The sequence below is a fragment of the Podarcis tiliguerta genome, assembly GCF_965153285.1.
Source record: "Podarcis tiliguerta genome assembly, chromosome: 2".
Taxonomy (NCBI): domain Eukaryota; kingdom Metazoa; phylum Chordata; class Lepidosauria; order Squamata; family Lacertidae; genus Podarcis; species Podarcis tiliguerta.
Genome location: NC_139535.1, coordinates 20,058,962 through 20,081,806, shown reverse-complemented (window position 1 = coordinate 20,081,806; position 22,845 = coordinate 20,058,962). Strand labels below are relative to the sequence as shown.

General features: G+C 48.3%; 1 protein-coding gene across 8 annotated transcripts in view; it reads left to right on the top strand.

The window, feature by feature from the left end:
* Positions 1-616: 616 nt before the first annotated feature.
* KLHDC8B (kelch domain containing 8B) overlaps positions 617-22,845 on the top strand; it is a 43,184-nt gene continuing 20,955 nt past the window's right edge. The window contains exons 1-4 of one of the 8 annotated variants that reach the window (XM_083426454.1): positions 2,336-2,587; positions 2,850-2,910; positions 9,569-9,654; positions 17,495-18,322. In XM_083426454.1, the coding sequence (XP_083282580.1) occupies positions 17,947-18,322 (376 nt within the window). In that variant the 5' untranslated portion in view covers positions 2,336-2,587; positions 2,850-2,910; positions 9,569-9,654; positions 17,495-17,946. Of the gene's footprint in view, positions 987-1,045; positions 1,566-2,335; positions 2,588-2,849; positions 2,911-8,561; positions 8,583-9,568; positions 9,655-17,485; positions 18,323-22,845 lie in introns of those variants that run through there. The other 7 variants (XM_083426457.1, XM_083426452.1, XM_083426453.1 and 4 more) reach the window with 7 other exon arrangements.

Genomic DNA, 22,845 nt, shown 5'->3' with positions numbered 1-22,845 from the left:
GGCTGATGAGTGAGCACAGCAGTAGAGCATCTGCTTTCCAGGCAGGAGGTTCCAGGCTGAACCCCCCCGCATCTCCAGCAGGGCTGGGAATGCCCCCTGCCAGAACCCCTGGAGAGCTGCTGCCAGTCAGTGCAGACAATATGGAGTTCGGTGGACAAAGCCAGCTTCCTATGTTTTTTAAAAAAAGGGGGGGGGGAGAGGTATGTTTCTTCATGGGCTCCGCCATCTCTGGGTCTTTGGGGTGGGTGAGGGATTGCACCGGCCTTCAGGAAAAGAGATGCTGTTGTTTTGTTCCAGCAGCGTCTTTCCTTGGGTTTTCTCCGCTTCTCAGAAAAAAACCCACCAAAACACACCACCCCGCTCCGTTTATGTAATTGTTCCATATAGGATTTTTTTTAACCGTTCAGAAAATGGAAATGTTAAAATTCCCACTAAACAGAACGGGATGATGGGTGGGTGCGGGGTAGGGAAGGAAGGAAGGAGGGAAGGAAGGAAGGAGAGAATCCGGGAGAGGAGAGGCCGTCGCATTTCGAGGCGGAGGGGCTTTCGGCCAGCTCGGCGCCGCGCGCTCCCCGCCTTCCCGGGGCTCCGGGCGCCGCTGCCCAGCGCCTGTCCCGAGCGCGCTGCTGCGCCCGGCGGAGGAAGAGTTAAGGCAGAGAGCGCGCGGCGTGTGTGGCGGCGGCGGCGGCGGCCGCGTCCCACCCCTCCTGCCCGCCGCCCACCTCTCCCCCTTCCTTCCTCCCCCTGCGCGGTATAGAGGAGCTCGCCGAGAGGGGAGAAGCTGGATCGGAGCAGGGGAGCCGCGAGCGGGGAGAAGAAGGCGCGAGGAAGGCGCGATCCCCTCCCCTCCAACAACACCCCAGCGCCTGCAGAGTTTGGACCGCGCAGTCCCGGGAGGTGAGCGCGGCGCGCGGTGCTGCCCGGGGCCGTCGGGTGGAGAACTCCGATCGCCGGACTGTGGCGTCCAGGAGCCCTGCGGTGGCCGGGTGAGTGAGTGGGGAAGGGGGCGACTCCTCCTCCTCCTCGCCGCTCTGCAAAGTTTTTCCTGGGCGAGCCGAGAGAGGCCGCAGGGAGCCCGGGAAGGCTGCGCGTCCCCAAGCGCGCCCGGAGCGAGGCGACGGGGCGCAGGAGCAGGAGCTTGGCGCAGCGCGCCTCCTTCTGCGGCCATTGGGTGTGTTTTGGGGGAGCTGGAGGCTGGCTGCGGCGGCGGCGCACGCCCCGGAGCCGGCCCAGCCCTTCCTTCAGCCGCCCGGGGCTGCGAAGTCTCCGCGCCGTCGAGTAAAGCTGCGAGGCGAGCCGGAGATCAGCCGCCGCCTGCCAACAACCGACGCGGCGCAGTTCTTTCCCGGTGTGGCGCCCCCTAGTCTACTTTTCCTTCTGTCCTGCCCCCTGGGGAGATGTGCGGGTAGCGCTGAGAACTGAGTTGGGCTTAGGAGGCTTGTATTCAGCGCCGTGCCGGCCGTGTCCCTGAGCACGTGCAGAGTGCTCTGTCGCCAATTCTTCCGTGCTGTTAGGTAGCTTGAGCCTCTATATTTTGGCAAGGAAGGAAGATCTACTGCAGCCAGGCAGGTTGATACACCGGGGACTGTGAAGACGGGATTGGAAGGGAAAAGATTGGAAGGTGAGAAATGATATTAACAATAAATGAAAGCTCAGGAGGAGCTTCCTTCTTAACCAATCTAAAATGTTGTTGCCCACCTGCAGCCCTTACGTCTTGCTAAACTCTTTGCCAACCCGGACTGCAGTTCCGTGACCATTAGTCCTGATGGTCATACTCTACTTCCCCTCTTGGAGGTTGCCTCTGAATTGCTGAGCATGGCAGGTGAGCAGAGTTCTGCAGCCCTCGAGTCTTGCTTGCTGGCTTCCCACAGGCATCTTGCTGGCCGCAGTGCAAACAGCACATAACAAGAGCTTGCAGGATCAGGCCAATGGCCCAGCACCTAGTCCAGCATGCTTTTCTCACAGTGGCTGGCTAACCAGGATACTGGACTGGTTGGTGTTTCTCTTACGCTGGCTTAATAGCGGTGCACGAAATATCAGGAGTTTTCTGTCTTATTTAAGCCTTCCAATGCTTTATTTTTAAAGCCCATCACTTCTATACTGCTTCCCCTTCAGACTTCCCCCCCCTGAAACTCCTGGGGAGGAGAGCTTCTCTTCCGTTAGCCTAACAGCTTGCTCTCGCTCGCCCTTACGAAGCGCCTTGTTGAGTCAGAGCAACGGCTGCCTAGTCTGGCACCCGGATCCCTACACTCGCCAGTCAGACACCTTGAGGACTGGCCCACCAAGCACGGTACAAAGCCCCCCCCCTTTCCTTTTGCACCCCCTAGCAAGGGGCACCCAGACACAAACGGACTCTGATCCCGGAGACAGCGTATATTGCCATCGTGACTTTCTTCTCCATGATACTGTCTGATCTCTCTAAAGCCGTCCAAGTGACTGGCTGTCACAGAATTGGAGACAGCGTGTTCTGTAGTTTTAACTGTGTGCCATGTGGACAAGTACTTCTTTATATCTGCCCTAAAGCCTCGTTGGCTGAGCCCAGTTCTTCTGCAGTGCTTCGTTTGAATAGACGAGACTCTTCTTGAGAGTGTGGTGTAGTGGTTAAGAGTGGTAGTCTTGTAATCTGGGGAACCGGGTTCGATTCCCCGCTCTTCCACATGCAGCTTCTGGGTGACCTTGGGCCAGTCACACTTCATTGAAATCTCTCAGCCCCACTCACCTCACAGAGTGTTTGTTGTGGGGGAGGAAGGGAAAGGAGATTGTTAGCCGCTTTGAGACTCCTTCAGGTAGTGATAAAGCGGGATATCAAATCCAAACTCTTCTTCTTCTTCTTCTTCTTCTCCTCGAAGAGGACTGCAAGGGAAAGAAATGAGTGGATCCCATCGAGGGTCACTCAAGACACCTGCTGATGTGAGCGTTCGTCTTGATTTGTTTCCACCATTGAAGCAGATGTCATCTCACACTTTTCCATGCATTTCCCCTTCACTATGACAAAAAGTATTATCTTTTTGGAGAAGCGGGTTTGTTGAACCAGACCTCCTGATCAGCTGTAGTTGTCGTACAACCCGAATTTCCTGGTGTGTGTTTGAATCCTGCCCCCAAAAGAGCAGCACTCTGGAAGTGAGTAACCTAATTGGGTTACTCAATTGGGTTGTGTTTTTATTCTTTTTTTCTTGGGAGCTGCCCACCCTGGCTGGGGCAAGCAAGTCAGATGGCCGGCATATAAACATTATTATTATTATTATTATTAATGAATGCATCAGGCTGGGCGGAGATGGTTGCAGCTTCTCATTGGCCTCAGCCTCACACAGCACTGTGCATTAAGCCATTCAGTGATCTTGGTTGGGGAAGTGTGATCAGAAGCAGTGCGGACAACATGTATCAGTTCAGCCTTCTGAGTCCACCCAACGATGAAGTCTTGGAATTTACACAGCCTCAGCTCTGCTCCTTGGGGCAAGAAGTGGGGCTCCAGGCAGTATATAAATAGCTACTCGTTGCACTGTTAGAAGCCCACCCCTTTGGGAAAAATAGGGATTTTAAAAGGCATGGATATCCATTCTAGCTTGTATTTGTTGCATATAGTGCTGCTTCCATTCCACTGCATTTCGGCTTCTGAGAAAAACTACGATAGTCATCATGCTGTCCGTTGCAGCAGAATTTTATGTAATTACTTACGTTATCATTACGTTTATTTAACACAATGTATATACCCCTTGATTGCAGCAAAAACTCCAAGTGGTTTACAAGAAATATTAAAATTATCAATAAAAAAACCAGTTTAAAATATTAATAAATAATTTAAATCAACAGCAAAAGAGATTAAAATTTGACAGCATCTGCGTGTCTGGATATGCTTGCCTAAACAGAAATGTTTTAAGCTTTAAGCAAAGCCTTTCTGGGGTCACCAGGCGGGGAGTTCCTAAGTGTAGGTAATGCCATGATGGATTACTTGCAACTACGGAACGAGTATTACGTGGCTCCTGTAACAGGGCCAGTTCCATTAATTTCGGAGCAACAGAAGCGCAGCGGAAATGGGGATGATTAATTAGGTATGGTTGGCAGACCGAAAACATCAACACCGTCCAATAGCAACTGCATTTGCTGGATCGGTTTCCGTTCCGGACACAGGGCAAATAAGCAGACACTGGCAATTTCTGCTCCCGCTTCCGTCAGAATTCTCTGACATCTCTATCACAGACCATCAAGCACTGACATGTGTTATTATCTGCTTGAGAGTCACAGAGTATATGTTGAGAATTAAGGAGCAGTGTGGCACAGCCGTGTCACCGGAAGAAGATTAGTACCAGACTTTTCTAGTATCGTTTTTGCTGACTCACAGACTGTCACCATTTTCCAGCGGGATTCCATCACATACCGGCAAATTGTGGTTGTGCAATTTCAGTTTGATGGGGAGAATCTTGTGGAACAAACGTGCTTCCCTAAAAGATCGGACTTTTTTGCATTAACAAAAGCACAAGGAAAGTGCAGGATGTTCCTTGTTTTGGCACAGCATCGTCTAACCTCCCTGGAAACCAATCAAGATAAATAAACAGCAGGTGGCCTGGAAATGCTGTTGGAGAAGGACCACCACAAAGGAACATAGAAAGAAGCAAAGGCAGGTCTGGCTGGTTTCATCTCAGCCCTGGACCCAGAGATTAGTTTGGCCCTTCGGTGTGTTTTCAGAGCCAGAGTTTGGCCTTAGAGTCTTAGAATCGCAGAGCTGGAAAGCGCCCTGAAGAAATACAACCTTCTTCAATGCAGGAATATGCAGCTTTCCCATGTGGGGATCGAACCTGCAACATTCGCGTTACCAGCACCGTTCTCTCACCAACTGAGCCATCCAGCCTTGGAAGATGCATTGCAAGGAAAGGAATGCCTGCTTTGATCACGTGCGCAATATCTCTCTGCCGCGCATCTGAGGATTGAGGGAAAGGCTTCAAGGAGAAAGGATATATACAGTCTTCCCCGCAGGGGTTGAAACCCAGCGCTTCTTGTTACAAATTAAGTGCTGGTCGATCAGATGGCTGACCTATCAGCTGCCTGCAGTCGCTGTCAAGTTGGCTGAGGTCTTAATTGCAAGCCTGTTGGCGTCTGACCCGAAAATGGGAGAGGGGGTGGCGATTGGAGAGAGCAATCCCCAGCTCTCTGTTCAAAGTGGCTTCCTAGACCCAGATCCTAAGCAAAACCTGCTGTTTCACTGCCACATGTTCCACCGTGGAATGTATTTCCCAGGGAAGGGGTTTAAGATTAGAGTGCTGTGCTTTTCGTGAATGAGCTTCTGAACCGCAAAGCAGTAAGCAGAGCTGGAGATTAGGAAGCATGTGCCCGCGCCACCCCCGACCACATGGACACAGTGCGCAGAGCGAGGTACTTTTAGAGTCTGGACTGAACGGTCCTATCCTAGCTGCTTTGATGGCAAATGTGTATTACTTCAAAACATAGGAAAGCCAGCTCTTCTGCATTTGGGGGCCCTGCTGCTTATTCTGCTATTGTAGGAGACTTGATTCAGTCCACCCTTAAAACGCAAAGCTGGGATAGCTCAGTTGGTAGAGCATGAGGTGCTTGATCTCAGGGTTGTGGGTTCGAGCCCCGTGTTGGGCAAAAGATTCCCGCATCGCAGGAGATTGGACTAGATGACCCTCGTGGTCCCTTACAACTCAATGATTCTGTCCACCTAATTTCACCCTTTCCAAAACAATTTGCGGACCTTCTCTGAATTTCGCAACACTGTTCTGCAACCAGTGGGTGCGTAGTGAAATCTGTAGACAAAAGAAAGGTGGCCATAACAGGGCAAATATTAGTAAAAGCAAAAATCTGTCAGAGTAGGGGGAATTGGTTTGCAAAAAAAATGTGTGTATTGGACAAAATGGCATGCCAACCTTTGTAATATTATGAGGAATTTGCACTAAAAGGCAGATGAATTTTCACAAGAATCCTTTTTTTTAAATGACAAAATGAACTCAAGATCATGGAGGAGGGGAAGAAACCGAGAGCATCCAAAATGGACAGATTGGCTCATCCCTGGCTGAGGGGGGCTCTGGACATCTGCTCCCAAGTCCCACCTTGACAATGCCATTGCAGATGTGCACACTGAGAGGTCACATTCCTGTTCAGGAAGAGGCTCTCCTCCTCCTCCTCCTCCTCCTCCTCCTCCTCTCTTGATCCTGTCCCTCAAACATCACTAATTAACCAGATACACTTCTCCTGCCCCCTTTTAATTAATGCGTTCAAATTGCCTTTCTAGTTCTTGTTTGCATCCTTAGTTCCTAACATACCTGATCATGGCGAATCCCTTCTCCCGCCCCCGCCCCCCCAAATGCATTTTCCTCCTTCTGTTGTTTGTTTACTTCTCCCAACACAATCCCAGAGCGGTTTCCAACAATGCACAAAGTACAATATTACATACGTTAGAAACGACTCGGCTAATACAAACAAGCAAGAAGACAAGAGCAGGGGAACAAGGGAACCAAAGGATGCTTACAAATTTACTCCAAAAGCCTGGGAGAACGGCATAGTTTTCCCTTGCCACCAGAGTCTCCATCATGCAAGCTGCCCAGGGTGGAGGCCTCTTTTGAACTGTAGGGCAGATGGCTGTGCCCCTTTGTTAACTCTTCATTGGTTTAAAAATCCAGTGCCTTTGCTACAGTGCCAGCCTTTGCTCGGGTGAGTTCGATGTGTTTCATCGGGAGCATGCCGTCGGTGTTTTGCTGCTGCTGCTGCTCCTCTTCTTTCCGTCATATGTGTCTCTTTTTTTCCTGTGTTTTAAGGGAGATGGATGCCCCTAAAGATGGCCTGTACATGTCCCCTAGCTAGGCCATCTTCAGATGCCATGGGATACTGTTAAAAGGGTGGGTTATTATAAATCCATTTAGCATTATGAGGTACAAAGACACTGTCTTCCTTTCCCTGGCTACTGAGTTGAGTAGCAGGGTGGATGCCGCTCTCAATAGCAGCAACAAACTTGACATCTTTCCGCAGGGCCTGCAAGACAGAGCTGTTCCTCCAGGCCTTTGGCCAGGGCACAGCCTGACTCCCTCCTTTGGCAATCTCCACAGAACTCTAGCCCAATGGTTGCCATCAATTTGATTTGAATTAATTTTACAATGAAATGGTTTTAGAATGTTGTCTTATTTTATTGTTGTTAGCCACCCTGAGCCCGACTTCGGCTGGGGAGGGCGGGATATAAATAAAATTCATTATTATTGTTATTATGTTGTCAGAAAAGCACAGCAATGCACTGCTGTGCCCTCAACCTTTGACCTGCCAGCCTTGGGACTGGTCAGCCGCTGCTCAGCACTTGCCTTGCTTGGCAACTCAGCGGCTCAGCATGGAGGAATGTCGCAGAACGGTGTTCTTGTCGGATCTGGTGCTGAAACATCTGTTCCCCTCTCAGCTAGGATTGTGTGTGCCCTATTAATCTGTGCCCTCGGACTCCCCTGTTTGCTTAATGTGGCGTTTTGAGCATCTTTGCTCTCAAGCATCTAGTCCTCATGTTTGTGTGAGATACGTAACTCGGATCAGTATTTGGCATGGGCTCAAAGGGGGATAGGCAGGAAGTGGTTTTGAGAGCGGTCAGGGGCTTCAGTCCCCTTTGGAGTTCTCTTTTGTTCCTCTAGGTCTACTCGTGGTTCAAGCCGACGCACGGACAACTTTGGGCAGGATTCCTGCCTTGCAGGGGGTTGGACTAGATGACCCCTGGGGTCCCTCCCAACTCTACAATTCTGTGAATATTCCATACCTTTATCTCCCAGTTCTGCTAATCTGCACCTATACCTCTTCCTCTGTGCCCTTCTCCTGCTCCCCATCACATTCTATTATCGCCTTTTGCTTTTCCAGCTCTTGTTTTACAATTCCAAATTATCCGCTAATCCATATCTCGGAAGCAGACATTAATATGCAAATCATGCACTTATCACTGACTTGGTTTGCATAGGGGGGTAGGAATTTCTGCGGATAGGGAAAATAGGCCTCCCTCTCCCTTTCGAGTTATGTTGACGCTTGGCTCCCTCACCTTCCTTTACCTGTAGTGAGCGTGATCCTTCAAATCAACTGAGGCTTAATCTGGCTCAAGTTAATAAAAAAGGAATTTTCTGCCTGCTTAAGGCTGAATCCTCTGGTCTCCCTTTGTGGGATGAGATGGTTAAGGTGCCAGCGGCAGAATTATCGCGGCCAGCCTGCACGTCCTGTCTTGCGAGAGAGAGAGAGCGCCACTGGGGTTTAGCTTCCTTCCTTTTTTTTTTAAAGATACAGATTGCAAACTCTTGGCTGCTTGCACTGAACTGCAGGGGTAGCCAGAGCTGGGGATTGCTGAGTCAGCAGTGCTGGCAATGCAGTCAAAAGCCTCTGCATCAGAGCAAGGCAAAGTGTGGCCGGACACCTTCTTCAGATGGCTGCACCCTGTTCAGCTCCATCGCCAACCCCGCAATCTTGCTCTACAGCTGCGTAGGGTGGGCAGGGTCCGTGGGAGTGGGCTTTTGTTGTCCAGCAAGGAAGCAGCATGAGCTAAAGGTCTGGATGGTAGGATCGGAGGCTGCTCTTGAAGTATGGTGCTCAAAGCCGGTATTGCCCTGTGTTTCAGCAAGGTAGGCAGTCTCAGATCTGAAGCGAGAGTGCCTGCGTACATGATGATAAATATTCAAGCGTGCAACGCAGGGGTTCTCGAGGGGTGTGGCGGGAGAGGGTGGCAAGTGCGGCAGGATAAATTCAAGGGCAACCAGAGGAACGTGCACACCTTTCAGCGTAGCGCAGTATTAAAATTAATTTTTTCACTTGCAGAATTTTGGATAGCATCCACGTTCTCATTGTTTTTTATACTTTCTGGGTGTCTCACAAAGTTGTCGTGTTCTGTGTTAAGAACCAGTCCCTGCTAGCAATCGTTTTCTCCTGATGCATTTCTTACCAATAAAAACATTGGGTGCGACGTGAGCAAATTTTTCATTCTGAAAGTGTGGCCCAGGGAAAAGAAAGTTTGAGAACTGTTGCTGTAGGAAACAGCCACGCATTGATTTATTTATTGTGGCCTCAGTGCCCGCTAGAATATTGGAGTGCCTCAGTTCACGTCAGAAGTAGCTGAGCCAGCTCCCTTCCTAAAGGATGGATGGATGAAATGGGAGCTTGTCTGTGCAAATCAGGGGTTGTCGCTTTCCCCTTTCCCCCAAGGGCTGCCTTTACGCACATCCATTTCCAAATGATGTTTAAGGGACGCGGGTGGCACTGTGGGTTAAACAACAGAGCCTAGGACTTGCCGATCAGAAGGTTGGCGGTTCGAATCCCTGCAACGGGGTGAGCTCCCGGTGCTTGGCCCCTGCTCCTGCCAACCTAGCACATCAAAGTGCAAGTAGATAAATAGGTACCACTCCAGCAGGAAGGTAAACGGAGTTTCCGTGCGCTGCTCTGGTTCGCCAGAAGCGGCTTCGTCATGCTGGCCACATGACCCGGAAGCTGTACGCCAGCTCCCTTGTCCAATAAAGCGAGATGAGCGCCGCAACCCCAGAGTCGGCCACGACTGGACCTAATGGTCAGGGGTCCCTTTACCTTTAATAATGCTATATATTTCTTTTCTTAACAGGGTAACATAGTTTCTACATACAGCAGCCTTTCTCAGGGATGTCCAAAGTATACACCATTTACAGCCAGGATAGATTCGTTGTCCAGGTAAGTACTTATCCTTTAGAAGTTTCTCACCACCTACAAATAATTGTAGAGTTGGAAGGGACCCTGAGGGTCATCTAGTCCAGTGTTTCCCAACTTTGAGTCTCCAGCTGTTTTTGGTTCACAACTCCCATTATCCCTAGCTAGCAAGACCAGTGGTCAGGGATGATGGGAATTGTCGTCTGAAACATCAGGAGACCCAAGGCTGGGAAGCACTGATCTAGTCCAGCCCTCTGCAATGCTGGAATGTAACTAAAGCCCCCATGACAGAAATGTAGTTTTAATTATTTGTAATATAATTTTGTTCCCCAGTGACTGCAGTTCGGAGCATAGCTGTCAACTTACAGATTTGAAAATAAGGGACCAGCAGCCTCAAAAATAAGGGATCAGCAGCCAAAATAAGGGATTTTCAGGGCGCAGGTATGTTCGACTTCTGAGGCCCTCTGAGCCAAAGGCAGAAAGCCCAGCCAGCAGCCAAACAAAGCCTCAAGCGGTGGTTCCCACAGCGCAGCAACCCGGCAAAGGGGATGCAGCAAGGAAAACCACCATCACCTCTCCGCTGGGAAGCGCTGAGCAAAGGCGAGTCCCCAGGCAACGCGGCTGATTTGATCGGCACAAGGCATGCAAGCTCCACCCCCCAGTCGTTCTTAGACTCCTTATTGGGTGAGCAACGCAGCCAAGCAACACAGTTGGAGCCTCCCTCCTCCCTGGCCGGCAGGGAGGGAGGGAGAGGAGCTGCTTCCTTTGAAACCCGGGAAATTTAAGGGACATCATCAATAAGGGACAGCAGCGGGACACAGTGCTGGGATAAGGGACTTTCCCGCCAAATAAGGGACGGTTGACAGCTATGGTTCAGAGGTACATTGCTTCTGAACTTGGAAGGTGTGTTTGACTGGTAGCCCTTGATAGATAAAGTTGTCTTACACCAAGTCAGACTTGGGGCCCATACTATGCAGTATTAAGGAACCTTTTCTGGCCAGTGGCCCAGATCCTTATCGTCCTACCCCCCGGATGGTCAAATTTGACAAGCGGGTGAGGCTGCCCATCTGTCGATCACCTGACATCATACTGTCCGCACTACAAAGCACATCACAGGCTGCTTGGAAGCCCTTTTTGCAAGCCTTTGGTGCTGCGATTTCAACCTGCAGATTTCAGGGGCTCAGAAAGCATCATTGGACTGTTTGCAAAAGGGCTTTCAAATAGCCCTGTGCTGTTCTTTGAACCTCCAAAACCCAAAGGTTTCAAGAGCAGCGCAAGAGCTGTTTCCAAAAGGGCTTTAAAGAGCAGCATAGAGCTGTTTGCAAAAGGGCTTTCAAACCGGGTTTTTTTGCACTGGGCTTTGGCGATGTGCGCCTACTCCGAGCAGGGGGGGGGGGGAGCATGTAGAGCCATACTGAGCAGGATTTAACCCCTCGCTTACCAGCCCCAAACCTCCTAATGACCACTCCTTAACATAACTGCAGTATATGAGGTGGTATAAGAAAGTTTTATAAATAAATATGCACCATTGAAATAGCCTGCTATCCTAGGTTTAAATCCCAGTTTAGCTCTATGGGTGGTTGCATTGCTTTCCTTTCCTCATCTTTTACAGGCGCTTGCAGAAGCTTCTTTAACTAGTTTTCTAGCATCTGACTCCAGGCCCTTTTGCCGCATAACTCTCTAGCCCGCTGAGCTGTGGCTTCTCACAAATGAGATGCTGCAGCTGCAGTACACCTGGGAACAAATGCCAGGCAATGTTGGGGGGCACCTAGTTCTTGTTCAATGCGATTATGGCGTTGCCTGCTGATTAAACTCCCCCCTTTCTCAACAGTTCTCAAGAGCCGGCATGTGCCCAGTTCCCTTGGGTGCTGAAGATGGCAAAATAAGTGCCTTCCCTTCCGTCTCCTTAAGAGCCCTGGAAGACCCCCCAGAGGCAAAAGCTATTTCTGATCTGGGGACTGGCTATCAATATTTCATGCCTGGGTTGCTGAATTATGCAGCTCTTGGCTATTAAGCTACTAGAGCTCCTAATTTTTTGCGGGGAGGAAGATAAATGAGCTGTAGAGTCCTGGTAGTTGACAAGATTTAAAAGGGGGAGATTTATCGCTCAAATTAAAAGCTCCAGGTGGGGGCACAGAGCGCGGTGGGGTCTCTGTGGTGGCATGGGGAACCAGGCCTGAGACTCCCAGAGTCTCAAAGGCACCAGCTGCTGCTGCCACCTCTCTGCTCTCTTTCTTCATCTCACAATGATCTGACAAATTGCCTTCAAAGCCAGCTTCGCTCGGGTCTCCCTGATGGCTTCAGCTGAGGAGCTCGTGACAGAGGAAGCACCCAGGTTGCTTGACCCTGCAGCTGTGCAAATAAGATTGGTGGCTGACCCGGCCTGTGGCCTGTGCAGAAATAAGCAAGCAAAGCTTTTGCAGAATCACTTGCTGACGTCTGCAGATCCAACTGCTGCGGAACGGGCAGGGGCAGCAGCTGCCTGTAAAATATGGGAGCCGTGTGTGGGAAGAAGCCCGGCCACAGAGCAGGACGGAGAGTGCCTATTGTTTGTTGTATTGTTATTTATCTGTACTGGATGCTTTTGCTGAGATTCCTGCCATCGTAGGGGGTTGGACTAGATGACCCTTGGGTCCCTTCCAACTCTTTAAGATTCTACGCTTCTACTTAACATATGCATTTTTATGTTGTCCTTCAGCTATATTCCCAGGTGGTTTGCAAAAAAGCATAGATCAAAACCAACATGCGAAAATAAAAAATGCGTACAGTGGTACCTCGGATTACATATGCTTCAGGTTACATACGCTTCAGGTTACAGACTCTGCTAACCCAGAAATAGTGCTTCAGGTTAAGAACTTTGCTTCAGGATGAGAACAGAAATTGTGCTGCGGTGGCAGCGGGAGGCCCCATTAGCTAAAGTGGTGCTTCGGGTTAAGAACAGTTTCAGGTTAAGTACCGACCTCCGGAACGAATTAAGTACTTAACCCAAGGTACCACTGTACAATATGCAAAGCCACAAAATCATAAAAGTGGCATGAAGCAGTTAGGAGGTTTAAAATGGTCCCTAAAAAGCACAAGTTGGGGGGAGGGGAGCGAAAAGGAGGTCTTTGCATAGTTCTGGGAAGGAAAATACCGTAGACACCATGTGGGGAAGAGCATAACTGGGGCACCTCCACCAAGAAGGCCCTCTTTCCTGTAGCCACTTGACCTGGCTTAGGTTGACCAGGACACCAGGGAGGGAGCCCTTCCCCACCAGAGATTTTAAGGTGTGGACAGGTACATAGGGAAATACTTTATGCATGGGCTTTGCTCGGATTTTGTCCCTGTGTGCATCTATTCTGCACCACCAGGTGCGAGAGTAGTAACTATGAAGCTGCCATTTGCAGCGCCTAAAATGCATCCCATAAACACGTTCCCTCTCATTCCGCACAGCTTCATTCAGAATGCATGAGCTCATTGAGATGCAATGGTGCACCTTGTGGGAATGTTATTGTTGTTCTTAGGAGACAGCCCTATTGTGTTTCCTTAATTTTCCTGTAGCAGTGGGTTGTCCCTCTCACTTCAGTCCACGGGGCAGGAATATTCAGGTTTCCCCCTCCTAGTGGGATGGGGAAAATCCCTTGCCTCCTTTCCTTCCAGTCCGGTTCCAATGCAGGACATTTGCTTGTCACTGTGCAGCCTGGGAAAGCACCCCTCTCTTTCGTTCTCTCTGCCTCTTCTTCTTCTTCAGGGACTATTAAGGAAAGGAAGGGAATTTAGCTGGCAGAGTTTAAAAGGGAATGTGGACGAACAATGGAAGGGCCCTTCATCACTTACCTATGGCCATTGGTCCTTTACTCTCTGATTGTTGAGAAGCACCTGCCACATTTGCTGGTTGTCGGGATGGCTAAATAGACTCTTGGGGGGGGGGGCCTTCGGACATCCACAACGATTTGTGCTCATCGTACTGCTTCCTTTCCAAATCGGTGCATGTCCCGTAACTGAAATCCTGCAGAAATGCTCGGTGGGTGTGCTTTTGCCCTGCGTTTGTTGTAATGCAGCAAAAGAGCGCCTCTGCAGATGGCGATAAGGGAGGGAGGGAGGGAGAGGTCAGCCTGGTGTGAAGCGCTGCCACTCCACCTCCTCCTGCCCCCACCTCTCCTGCTCCACCGTCTCCCAGGATCAGGCGAGGACTGAAGAGGGTCGAGCAGAAGCAGGTTGCACACGGACACAGTCTTTGCTTGCTTGCGCGCAGCTCAGGTGGGGGGAGATATGTAAGCTGAGGTCAGGGGAGGGGTCTCTCTGTTGCAGCAGCTGCCTCCTGGGGCTCACGCCTAGAGAAGCTGAGAGGTGTAGGGCTGATGGGTGCTCCTTAGGACCTTGGACAATAACGAGTTACACTATACAGTGGTACCTCGCAAGACGAATGCCTCGCAAGACAAAAGAGTTTTTTGTTTTTTGAATTGCTTCGCAAGACGAATTTCCCTATGGGCTTGCTTCGCAAGACGAAAATGTCTTGCGCCCTTTTCTTAAAACCGTCAATGCATTCCTATGGGAAACTGTCAATGCATTTCCTATGGGAAACCGTGCTTCGCAAGACGAAAAAATCACAAGATGAAAAAACTCACAGAACGAATTAATTTCGTCTTGCGAGGAACCACTGTAGTGGCCCAAATTGTGGAAACCTTTTTGGGAAAAGTGTATTTCTGAGGTTTGATGGCTCGTAACACCACTTTCTTTTGGAGTAATACCAAAAAATTGTAGATCGGTGGAATGATAATTTAATGAAGAATGTAATGCGACAATGCTGGTTCAATTATCTGTATTCTATCGAACGTTAGAAAAAGGAAGCACAATTTGCTTAGGTTGACAGTAGCAGTCGCTTTCCTTCATTTGAATGTAGCCAGTGAGCATGAGTGTTTATGAGGTGTTATGCGCCATCAAACCTTGGAAATACACTTCCCCCAAAAGGTTTCCACAATTTTGGCTGCTGGTGTAATTCCTCACTCTGGACATACGTGGCCGGACAGCTCCGTGACAATAAGACAGCAACATTGGGGAAGCGTCTCGAGAAAGCAGATGGTCCAGGATAAATCCACCACTATTATTGCGTCAATGATACGATGTAGGATACACTTAGGAAAACCCCCCTAAAAAACAAATATCCTGGAGGAGCTCTAGGTGAGGACTGTGACTGAAGCTGTGGTCATACACGGTGGTAACCTACAGAGGGAGCTCTTTGTTGGCAAACCTTTAATTACCAGGTTGCTGTTACAGTGGTACCTTGGGTTACATACACTTCAGGTTACAGACTCCACTAACCCAGAAATAGTGCTTCAGGTTAAGAACTTTGCTTCAGGATGAGAACAGAAATCGTGCAGTGGCGGCGCAGCAGCAGCAGTGGGAGGCCCCATTAGCTAAAGTGGTGCTTCAGGTTAAGAACAGTTTCAGGTTAAGAACAGACCTCCGGAACGAATTAGGTACTTAACCCGAGGTACCACTGTATTTCACTTTCCCAGACTATGGCAACTGGAGTGGATGTGATTCTGGGGAGGGGGTGGAGGCTGTTTCCTGAACTGTCCTTCCAACTCCCGCAGCTGCCTTTGCCACATCCAGCTTCTCCTATCCTCTGGTGACCCTCCTCGCTGTTGTCATTTTTTCCCTTTCCTTTCTTTTTTTTGCAGTTAAATGTGTTTTGAAGCTGTCTCCATCCCAGCAGGGACCTTTCACATTCACTTAAGTCTGCCTCTCTCCGGTGTGGGCTGTCTTTGCACCAGAGTGTGAATGTACCTGACAGGCCCCTGTTGCGTCTTCTTGGGGCGCCTGTGATTTGTTTGACCACAGCTATCCTGGCGCCAGGTGGCCTTGACCCCAGGGCGCCGGAAGTTGCTCTTGTTCTCGGAGGGCAGTAGGCCGAGCTAATTCTGCCACTGTCACTACAGTCACAGGGGGACTTTGCAGAATAGGAATACAGTGGTACCTCGGGTTAAGTACTTAATGCGTTCCGGAGGTCCGTACTTAACCTGAAGCACCACTTTAGCTAGTGAGGCCTCCTGCTGCCGCCGGAGCACAATTTCTGTTCTCATCCTGAAGCAAAGTTCTTAACCCGAGGAAATATTGTATAATTAATGAATGTTAGGAAATGGTGGAATGAAATTACATGACTTTAGTAGAAATATGATAGGGAATTAAGTATAAATAAATTTTAAGATTTTGATGGTAAGATAAGGTTAAAATAAACTAAATGACAGAAATCAGTGAAAGACGGAAAGGATTTGCTGATTTAATTAATAACTGGAATACAAAGATGGGAGGTGTGAGGAGGTCGAGGAAATAAGTTAATGAAAGATAAGGATAAAGATTGGAGGTGTTTTTAATTGTTTTTGTGTTTTTTTTGCGTTTTGATGTATTGTGCTTTTGTTTTTGCTTTTTTATTATGTAATTTTGTTTCTCCTTTTTTCTTTTTTCTTTTCTTTTTTCTTTTTTGTGTAACTTCTAAATGTTTAATAAATATTATTTAAAAAAAAACACAACAAAGTTCTTAACCCGAGGTACTATTTCTGGGTTAGCGGAGTCTGTAACCTGAAGCGTATGTAACCCGAGGTACCACTGTAAACCGGCTTCCCAGTCCCAGCCCCAACTTGGGCTGCGTACACACCATGCAGTTAGAGCACATTCTCTGGGGGGAAGCCATGTGCTTTAAATGCTTGGTGTGTAAGCAGCAAATGTTGGGTTTTTTTTGTTTCTATTGCCCTATTCAGGGATGCCAAAAGAGTGCCAGATTTGATGAAGTGAACATTGTTGAGCTTTTTTAGGATTGAATTTTACCCTAAAGTTGTTGAGCTTCTTTTAGGATTTTACCCCAGGACATATACTGCCACAGGGGCCAAATTAGGCCCCTGAAACAGACTTCGGACATGCCTGCCCTATGTGATCCTGGGGCTGAAGAGGCAAAAAGGAGGCATGTGTAAGACTGCATATATCACACAATTACACATTAAAAATGTAAACCATTAACAAATATAAAAGGAACTTCTCTTTCTCTCTCTCTGGTATTGTGAAATCACTTTTAGGTGATTCAAAGGAAGCGACTCGTAAAGGAATAAATAAGCAAATAAACAGTAACTCTTGATTCTGCCCTTATAAAACGTAGGTTGGCATGCTCACACCTCAGGTGTTTTTAGGGATGGGGAGAATCATTCCCCAATTAACTATTAACTGCTTTTGGTAGTGTGTACAAAATGAGGGAGAAAGGGGCGGTTAAGGCAGGATCGGCCTTATCCTTTGGCGGAGTGAGGCAGCCATCTCAGGGCACTGGCTGTGGGTGTTCTAAAAAAACAACAAATCCTTCGTTTTTTGTTTTATTCATTTTTGAGTTTTTACTGGCGGGGGGGGGGGGGGAGGAAATTAATGGGATTTGTTTTGCCTCAGGTGCCAAAATCACTTTTCTGGCCTTGGGTACCCTGGTTATTTTGATTTGTGAGGTGGGCCTCAGCTTTTTGGGGTCAGCCGTGCTTCTCATGAGACCGCAGCAGTGAAGCGGCTGTGTGGCCTTGTAGGGAAGGTCTTCACATGGCAGATGGAGCTTGCAAACTGTGCCTCGGTTTATACGGGATGCGCTGAGCTGGTTCTGGGGAATGTGTAAATTAATCCGAAGGCCCAGGGAAGCTGGAGACTTTAGCAGCTGCCAGATTTGGGATTTCTGCCCAAATGTGAAGGGCAACTTGAAGCCTTGCGGGCAACCCTTTGGGAGATTTCACCATGCCTGTTTTGTCTGTAGATAGATTCCTCAAAATGGCTTCCATGGTAGTCGCCGGTAATCTTGTACCTCTCCTTCCTTAATGCTCTCTTTCTTTCTCTCTCTGCCCCTTGGAAGCCGTATTAGGACTCATCATCTGCACAAGACCTGACAAGACAAACAGATCCAGAAGACAACTTGCCGAGAGAGCCGTATTTCCAAAGACTGGCTTGTGTGTGTTAGACATTTAGTGGCTGCCTCCAGCGTTTCAGGCCTGAACGTGAGGCATCTCTTGCCGAAAAACCCTCGCAGTTCCGGTTAGGAATGGTTCCCTCCCCACTGGAGACAGCATCCCTCGGGCATCACGGCGTTCCTTGCCTTCTCCCTCAGGAGTCCTTGGCCTCTCCTTGCGGCCATATTTGCCTCCCAGTCTACTAATGCCTTGTGGATGCGGAGTTTCAGCGGCGCAGGAAGGAAGGCCTACCAACCGCCTCAGGCCAATCCCTATAGGTCTCTGGGGGGCTGCCCCACGGAGACACCGAGCCAGCGCAGGGGCCGTCGCCATGTCTGCCTCCTGAGATGCCAGGCTGTTGGGCGACATGGAAGCCGCCAGTGCCAAATCCTTCTTCTGGGAGGCTTTCCCGCCCATGCCAACTTGCCGGGTCTACTGCAGCCCAACCTTCCAAGATGGGCGCCTCTTTGTGGTGGGGGGCTGCAGCCAGCAGGGCCAGCCCCTGGACACGGTGGAGATGTTGGATATTGTTTCGCGCAAGTGGACGGCGCTGCCTCCTATGGCCACCCCGCGGGCAGGGGCTGCGGCGGTGATGCTTGGCAAGGACGTGCTGGTGATCGGAGGGGTGGACGCCACGCAGAGCCCACTGGCCTCGGTCGAAGTCTACCATGCGGATGAGGGCAGGTGGGAGAAGAAGGCAGACCTTGCCCAGTCTTCCATGGGCGTCTCTGCGGTCGAGAAAGGTAGGTGCGGCGAGAGACTGGGGCTGAATCTACACATTATTATTATTATTATTATTATTATTATTATTATTATTATTATATTTATACCCCGCCCATCTGGCTGGGTTTCCCCAGCCACTCTGGGCGGCTTCCAACAAAGTATTAAAATACAGTAATCTGTTAAACATTAAAAGCTTCCCTAAACAGGGCTGCCTTCAGGTGTCTTCTAAAAATCTGGTAGTTCTTCTCTTTGACATCTGCTGGGAGGGCATTCCACAGGGCGGGTGCCACTACCGAGAAGGCCCTCTGCCTGGTTCCCTGTAACTTGGCATCTTGCAGTGAAGGAACCACCAAAAGGCCCTTGGCGCTAGAGCTCAGTGTCTGGGCAGAACTGATGTGGGTGGAGACGCTCCTTCAGGTATACTAGACCAAGGCCGTTTAGGGCTTTAAAAGACGCTGTGAAAATGCTTTAATTTTTTTTTTTAAAAAAGCATATATGGCATTTTCCATTAGCACACCAGCGCCATCTAGCATCACATTTGTATAATGCACTTAGAACACACTTAAAACGTTCTGTTTGCAGCTGCATAGTTGAATCCCGGAAGAAGTAGCTCCAAGGTGGGAGACAGGAGGGTCTGTCTCTTTGTATGTGAATGAATGACAGGATATACAGTTGTACCTCGGAAGTTGAACGGAATCCGTTCCAGGAACATTCAGGAACCAAGGCACTGCTTCCGATTGGCTGCAGGAAGCTCGTGCAGCCAATTGGAAGCTGTGATGGACGTTCGGGTTCCAAAGAACGTTCACAAACCGAAACATTCACTTCTGGGTTGCAACGTTTGGGAGCCAAAACGTTAGTCTCGCAAGGCGTTCAACTTCCAAGGTATGACTATATAAGATATAAATATGATAAGGGCCTTATGCGTTCCTCTCTCTCTCTCTTTTCTTTTGCTTTTATATCCTTTTTAAAATAACATTATTGTTCTGTAGACTGGTTTGATTCTTACTGTATTTTATGTCGAAAATTTTCAGTAAAAAATACTTTTTTAAAAAAGAGAAAAGTAGGTGCAGATTCGCTCTCATGTAGCTAAGCAGGGAAGCATGATGTGGAACAAGAATCTCACAGTGTGTTTTTGTTCTGAGCCTTAGGGATCTGCAACAAATTTTTGCAGCATGGTTCTCCTGGTCAGGCCACCAACCAGCCACACCCTCATCAGGACGCTCCATTCTGCCATACCCCGGTTTTATTGATTCCTCATCAGCGTTCCGTTCCACGGAGCTTGTTCAGTTCTCATTGGTCTATTTCAGCCCCCTCATTTTTTTGCTCCTCTACAAAACTTAGGGTTTCTCCAAGCCTGTTTCTTATGTACAGATTGTGTCCTTTTGACTGCACAAGGACCCGCACTCGGCAAATGAGTTGCTGTTGGTATATTAGCTGCTTCTTTAATTAAGCACTCGTTGCATGACGAATGGAGTTTCGGGTTTCTTTAATGGGAGTCAGGCAGGGAGGAATAACTTAAGTGCAATTGCACACACCTGGTGCTCCATTGCAAAAGCCGCTTACTCCGCTGCTTTTAAAAGAAAGCCTGGTGGCTTCTCCGTTGCAATGTTTCCCCATGTTTAATTTTGTCACTTTGCAACCTGCTTCGGAAACGCCTTTGCTGAAAGGTGGGGATCCAAGCTATGCTGAGTCCTTAGCTGATCTATGTGCAGTGTTGGCGCATAAGCTTAGAGCCTTCTTGGGCTATGAATCCCTGAAATGTGTGCTGACTCCCATTTCTGCAGGGAAGGCAACACGAGTTTAATAAGATGCTGGGCATATACAGTGTCGCATAGGTACCGTATTTTTCGCTCTATAAGACGCACCAGACCACAAGACGCACCTAGTTTTTGGAGGAGGAAAACAAGAAAAAAAATATTCTGAATCTCAGAAGCCAGAACAGCAAGAGGGATCGCTGCGCAGTGAAAGCAGCAATCCCTCTTGCTGTTCTGGCTTCTGGGATAGCTGCGCAGCCTGCATTCGCTCCATAAGACGCACACACATTTCCCCTTACTTTTTAGGAGGGAAAAAGTGAGTCTTATAGAGCAAAAAATACGGTAGGTTTTTCTTGCTGATCCAGCATCGCGTTCAAATCAGGCCCGAGATTCACAATTGGTCAGCTTGGGCAAGAAGGATTTGTCTCCAGACAGTGTAAACAAAATGTGCCCTTCTTCCCTTATGGGGTATCCAAGAGCCCATATAGAGTCCTTAAGTGGGTTCCCGATCCGTAGGAGAAAATAACAGAGGCCAACCAGAGAATATTGAGAAGCAAAGCAGCTAGTAAGCCTGATCTTTATTAAAGCTATTGCAACAGGGTGCTCCCCTCACACGCAGGAGGACGGAGGAGGACCCAGAAAAAAGGGGTGCTTGCCCTTATATAGACATTTTAAACTCCCTGCCCTGGAGCTCAAGACCACCCCTCCATACATCATACATACATCACAGAAGGGGTGTAACACAAGACCACCCCTCACCAACATCATAGCTACATCACAGAAAAGGCGGTCTACAACAGAAATTTGAACGTTGTTTTTCCTGCCTGCCAGGTTATCTGATAATGCCTTATCTGATTGCCTTTCCCGGTAGTCTGGCCATTCCTTTGAGATGGAGATTACCCAATTCCTGAGACAATGGGAAGGTTCCCTCACCCCCTCCCTCCTTGCAGAGAAAACATTTGGTCAGTTTGGGAGTCAAAATGGTTTCAGGACGGTCTTCCTTTGCTGCTCCAGACATGTGGTCCACATATCTATGTTTGTGCTTGGTTGGTACATTTATGAACATTTATTTTATATATATAAGACCTTAATTTTTTTTATTACAACAGGAAAGCCTTACAAATACCGTTCTTGTTTGTTTTGTTTCTTATGGCCAAACTATACATTTACACGTGACACCCATTGTTCAGCCTCTTTCTCGACCATCACCTTGTAGCTGCTATTAACATTAGGCTGCAATAAAACAGTGGACAGGGTGGTGATATGCTGCGATTGACAGAAGATAATTATCACCAAGGCTACTACCTGTAAACAAACAATAAACATCCATAAAAATGGCAAAAGTAATTCTTTCCCAAATAGGTTTTATCTTAAACAATTGCAAACACAGTAAATAAACAGTTTGCATGTGGTACATCAGTGGTTCTGCGCTCATTTCTTCTCTTTCCAAAATAGATTTTATCTTGAACAACACAGTAATAATGATTCCATTTGTGATATACCAGTGGTCCAGTGCTTGGAGATCGTTCAGACATTTCGCCGCTAAAGAGCTTAGTCATTGAGCTTTGTAGTAAATAATATACAAGAGAAGAGTTGAGTGTAAACGACTTAAAACGACTTAACAAACTGAAGGACATTGTCCTCTTTCTATGCTCCTCCCGATGGAAACATGCAGATGGCAACAGATATACCCCTGCTTTTATCATATTGTGATATTATCTTGTGAAATTTGCAGCCCCACTAGGCTGTGACACAGGCAGAAATGAGAAGCAGGGCCACTCCATTGGCTCTGCTGAGAGATTAGCTCCTTTTGACTCCAAACTCCACCTCCCTGAACCGTTTCCATTCCCAGCTGATGACGACAAGAACTTTGAGAGTTGATGCCTGAGCTCCATTGCTTTCCTCTTCCCTCCCCATCGCCCTTTCTTTCTGTGCCATGTCTTACAGATCATAAGCCCAAGGACATGGGCTTAATTGTTATTTCTTATTTCTCTGTAAGCAGCTTTTAAGAGTCTTTTCTACTGAAGAGAGTGATAAGAATGCTTTTAAATAAATAAAACGAACATTGCTGGTTTTGATGCAACGCTGCTGAAGGAGCTTGCCAGTTTGATTGGAGACCGGGTGCCGGGAAAGCGGGTGTCTAAACATCTCCCCTCTGCACTTCCTCCGCCAAAATTGTATGCCCTTAAGATCTTGTTAGCCCTGCGGGGGGATTGGGCTGGTTCTCCTCTCCTGCGGGACTTAACAACAGCTTCAGGAGGGGTAATTTAGATCGGAAAAATAGATGGAACTAGTGTGGAAGGGTTTAATACTCCCTCACCCAGTACTGCTGCTCTGATAAGATTTGGGAGCCTTCCACAGCTGCTGTAAAGTTAAATCCCCCACCCCATCCTGAAACAGAAGATCTGCTCATCAATTGCCCACGTAATGTGTAGCTTGGCGCTCACAACCTCCCTTGTAATATGCAGTTAGCAGTTTCTGCAGCTGAAGACATTGCTTATTAAAAGCTTGACATGCTTAGAATTTGTTAGGGTATCTGTTCTCCATTTTCGGAGTCTTTTTTGGTGTGCGTGTCAATTTTCTCTCTGTTGTCTTTGGAGCTGGCTGCAGTCCTCTTAGTTCTTTGCTTATCTCTTTCCTCTTCCCTTTCCTCCTTTCCCTTTCCTTGTTTTCTTTTCTTTCTTTCTTTTTAAACCACCCTAAAACTTCAGTGTTTCATACAATCAGGAATAGATTCAGAAGCCTTGTCTGATAGGCATGAAGACAATAGTTTCATCACTAAGAATTTT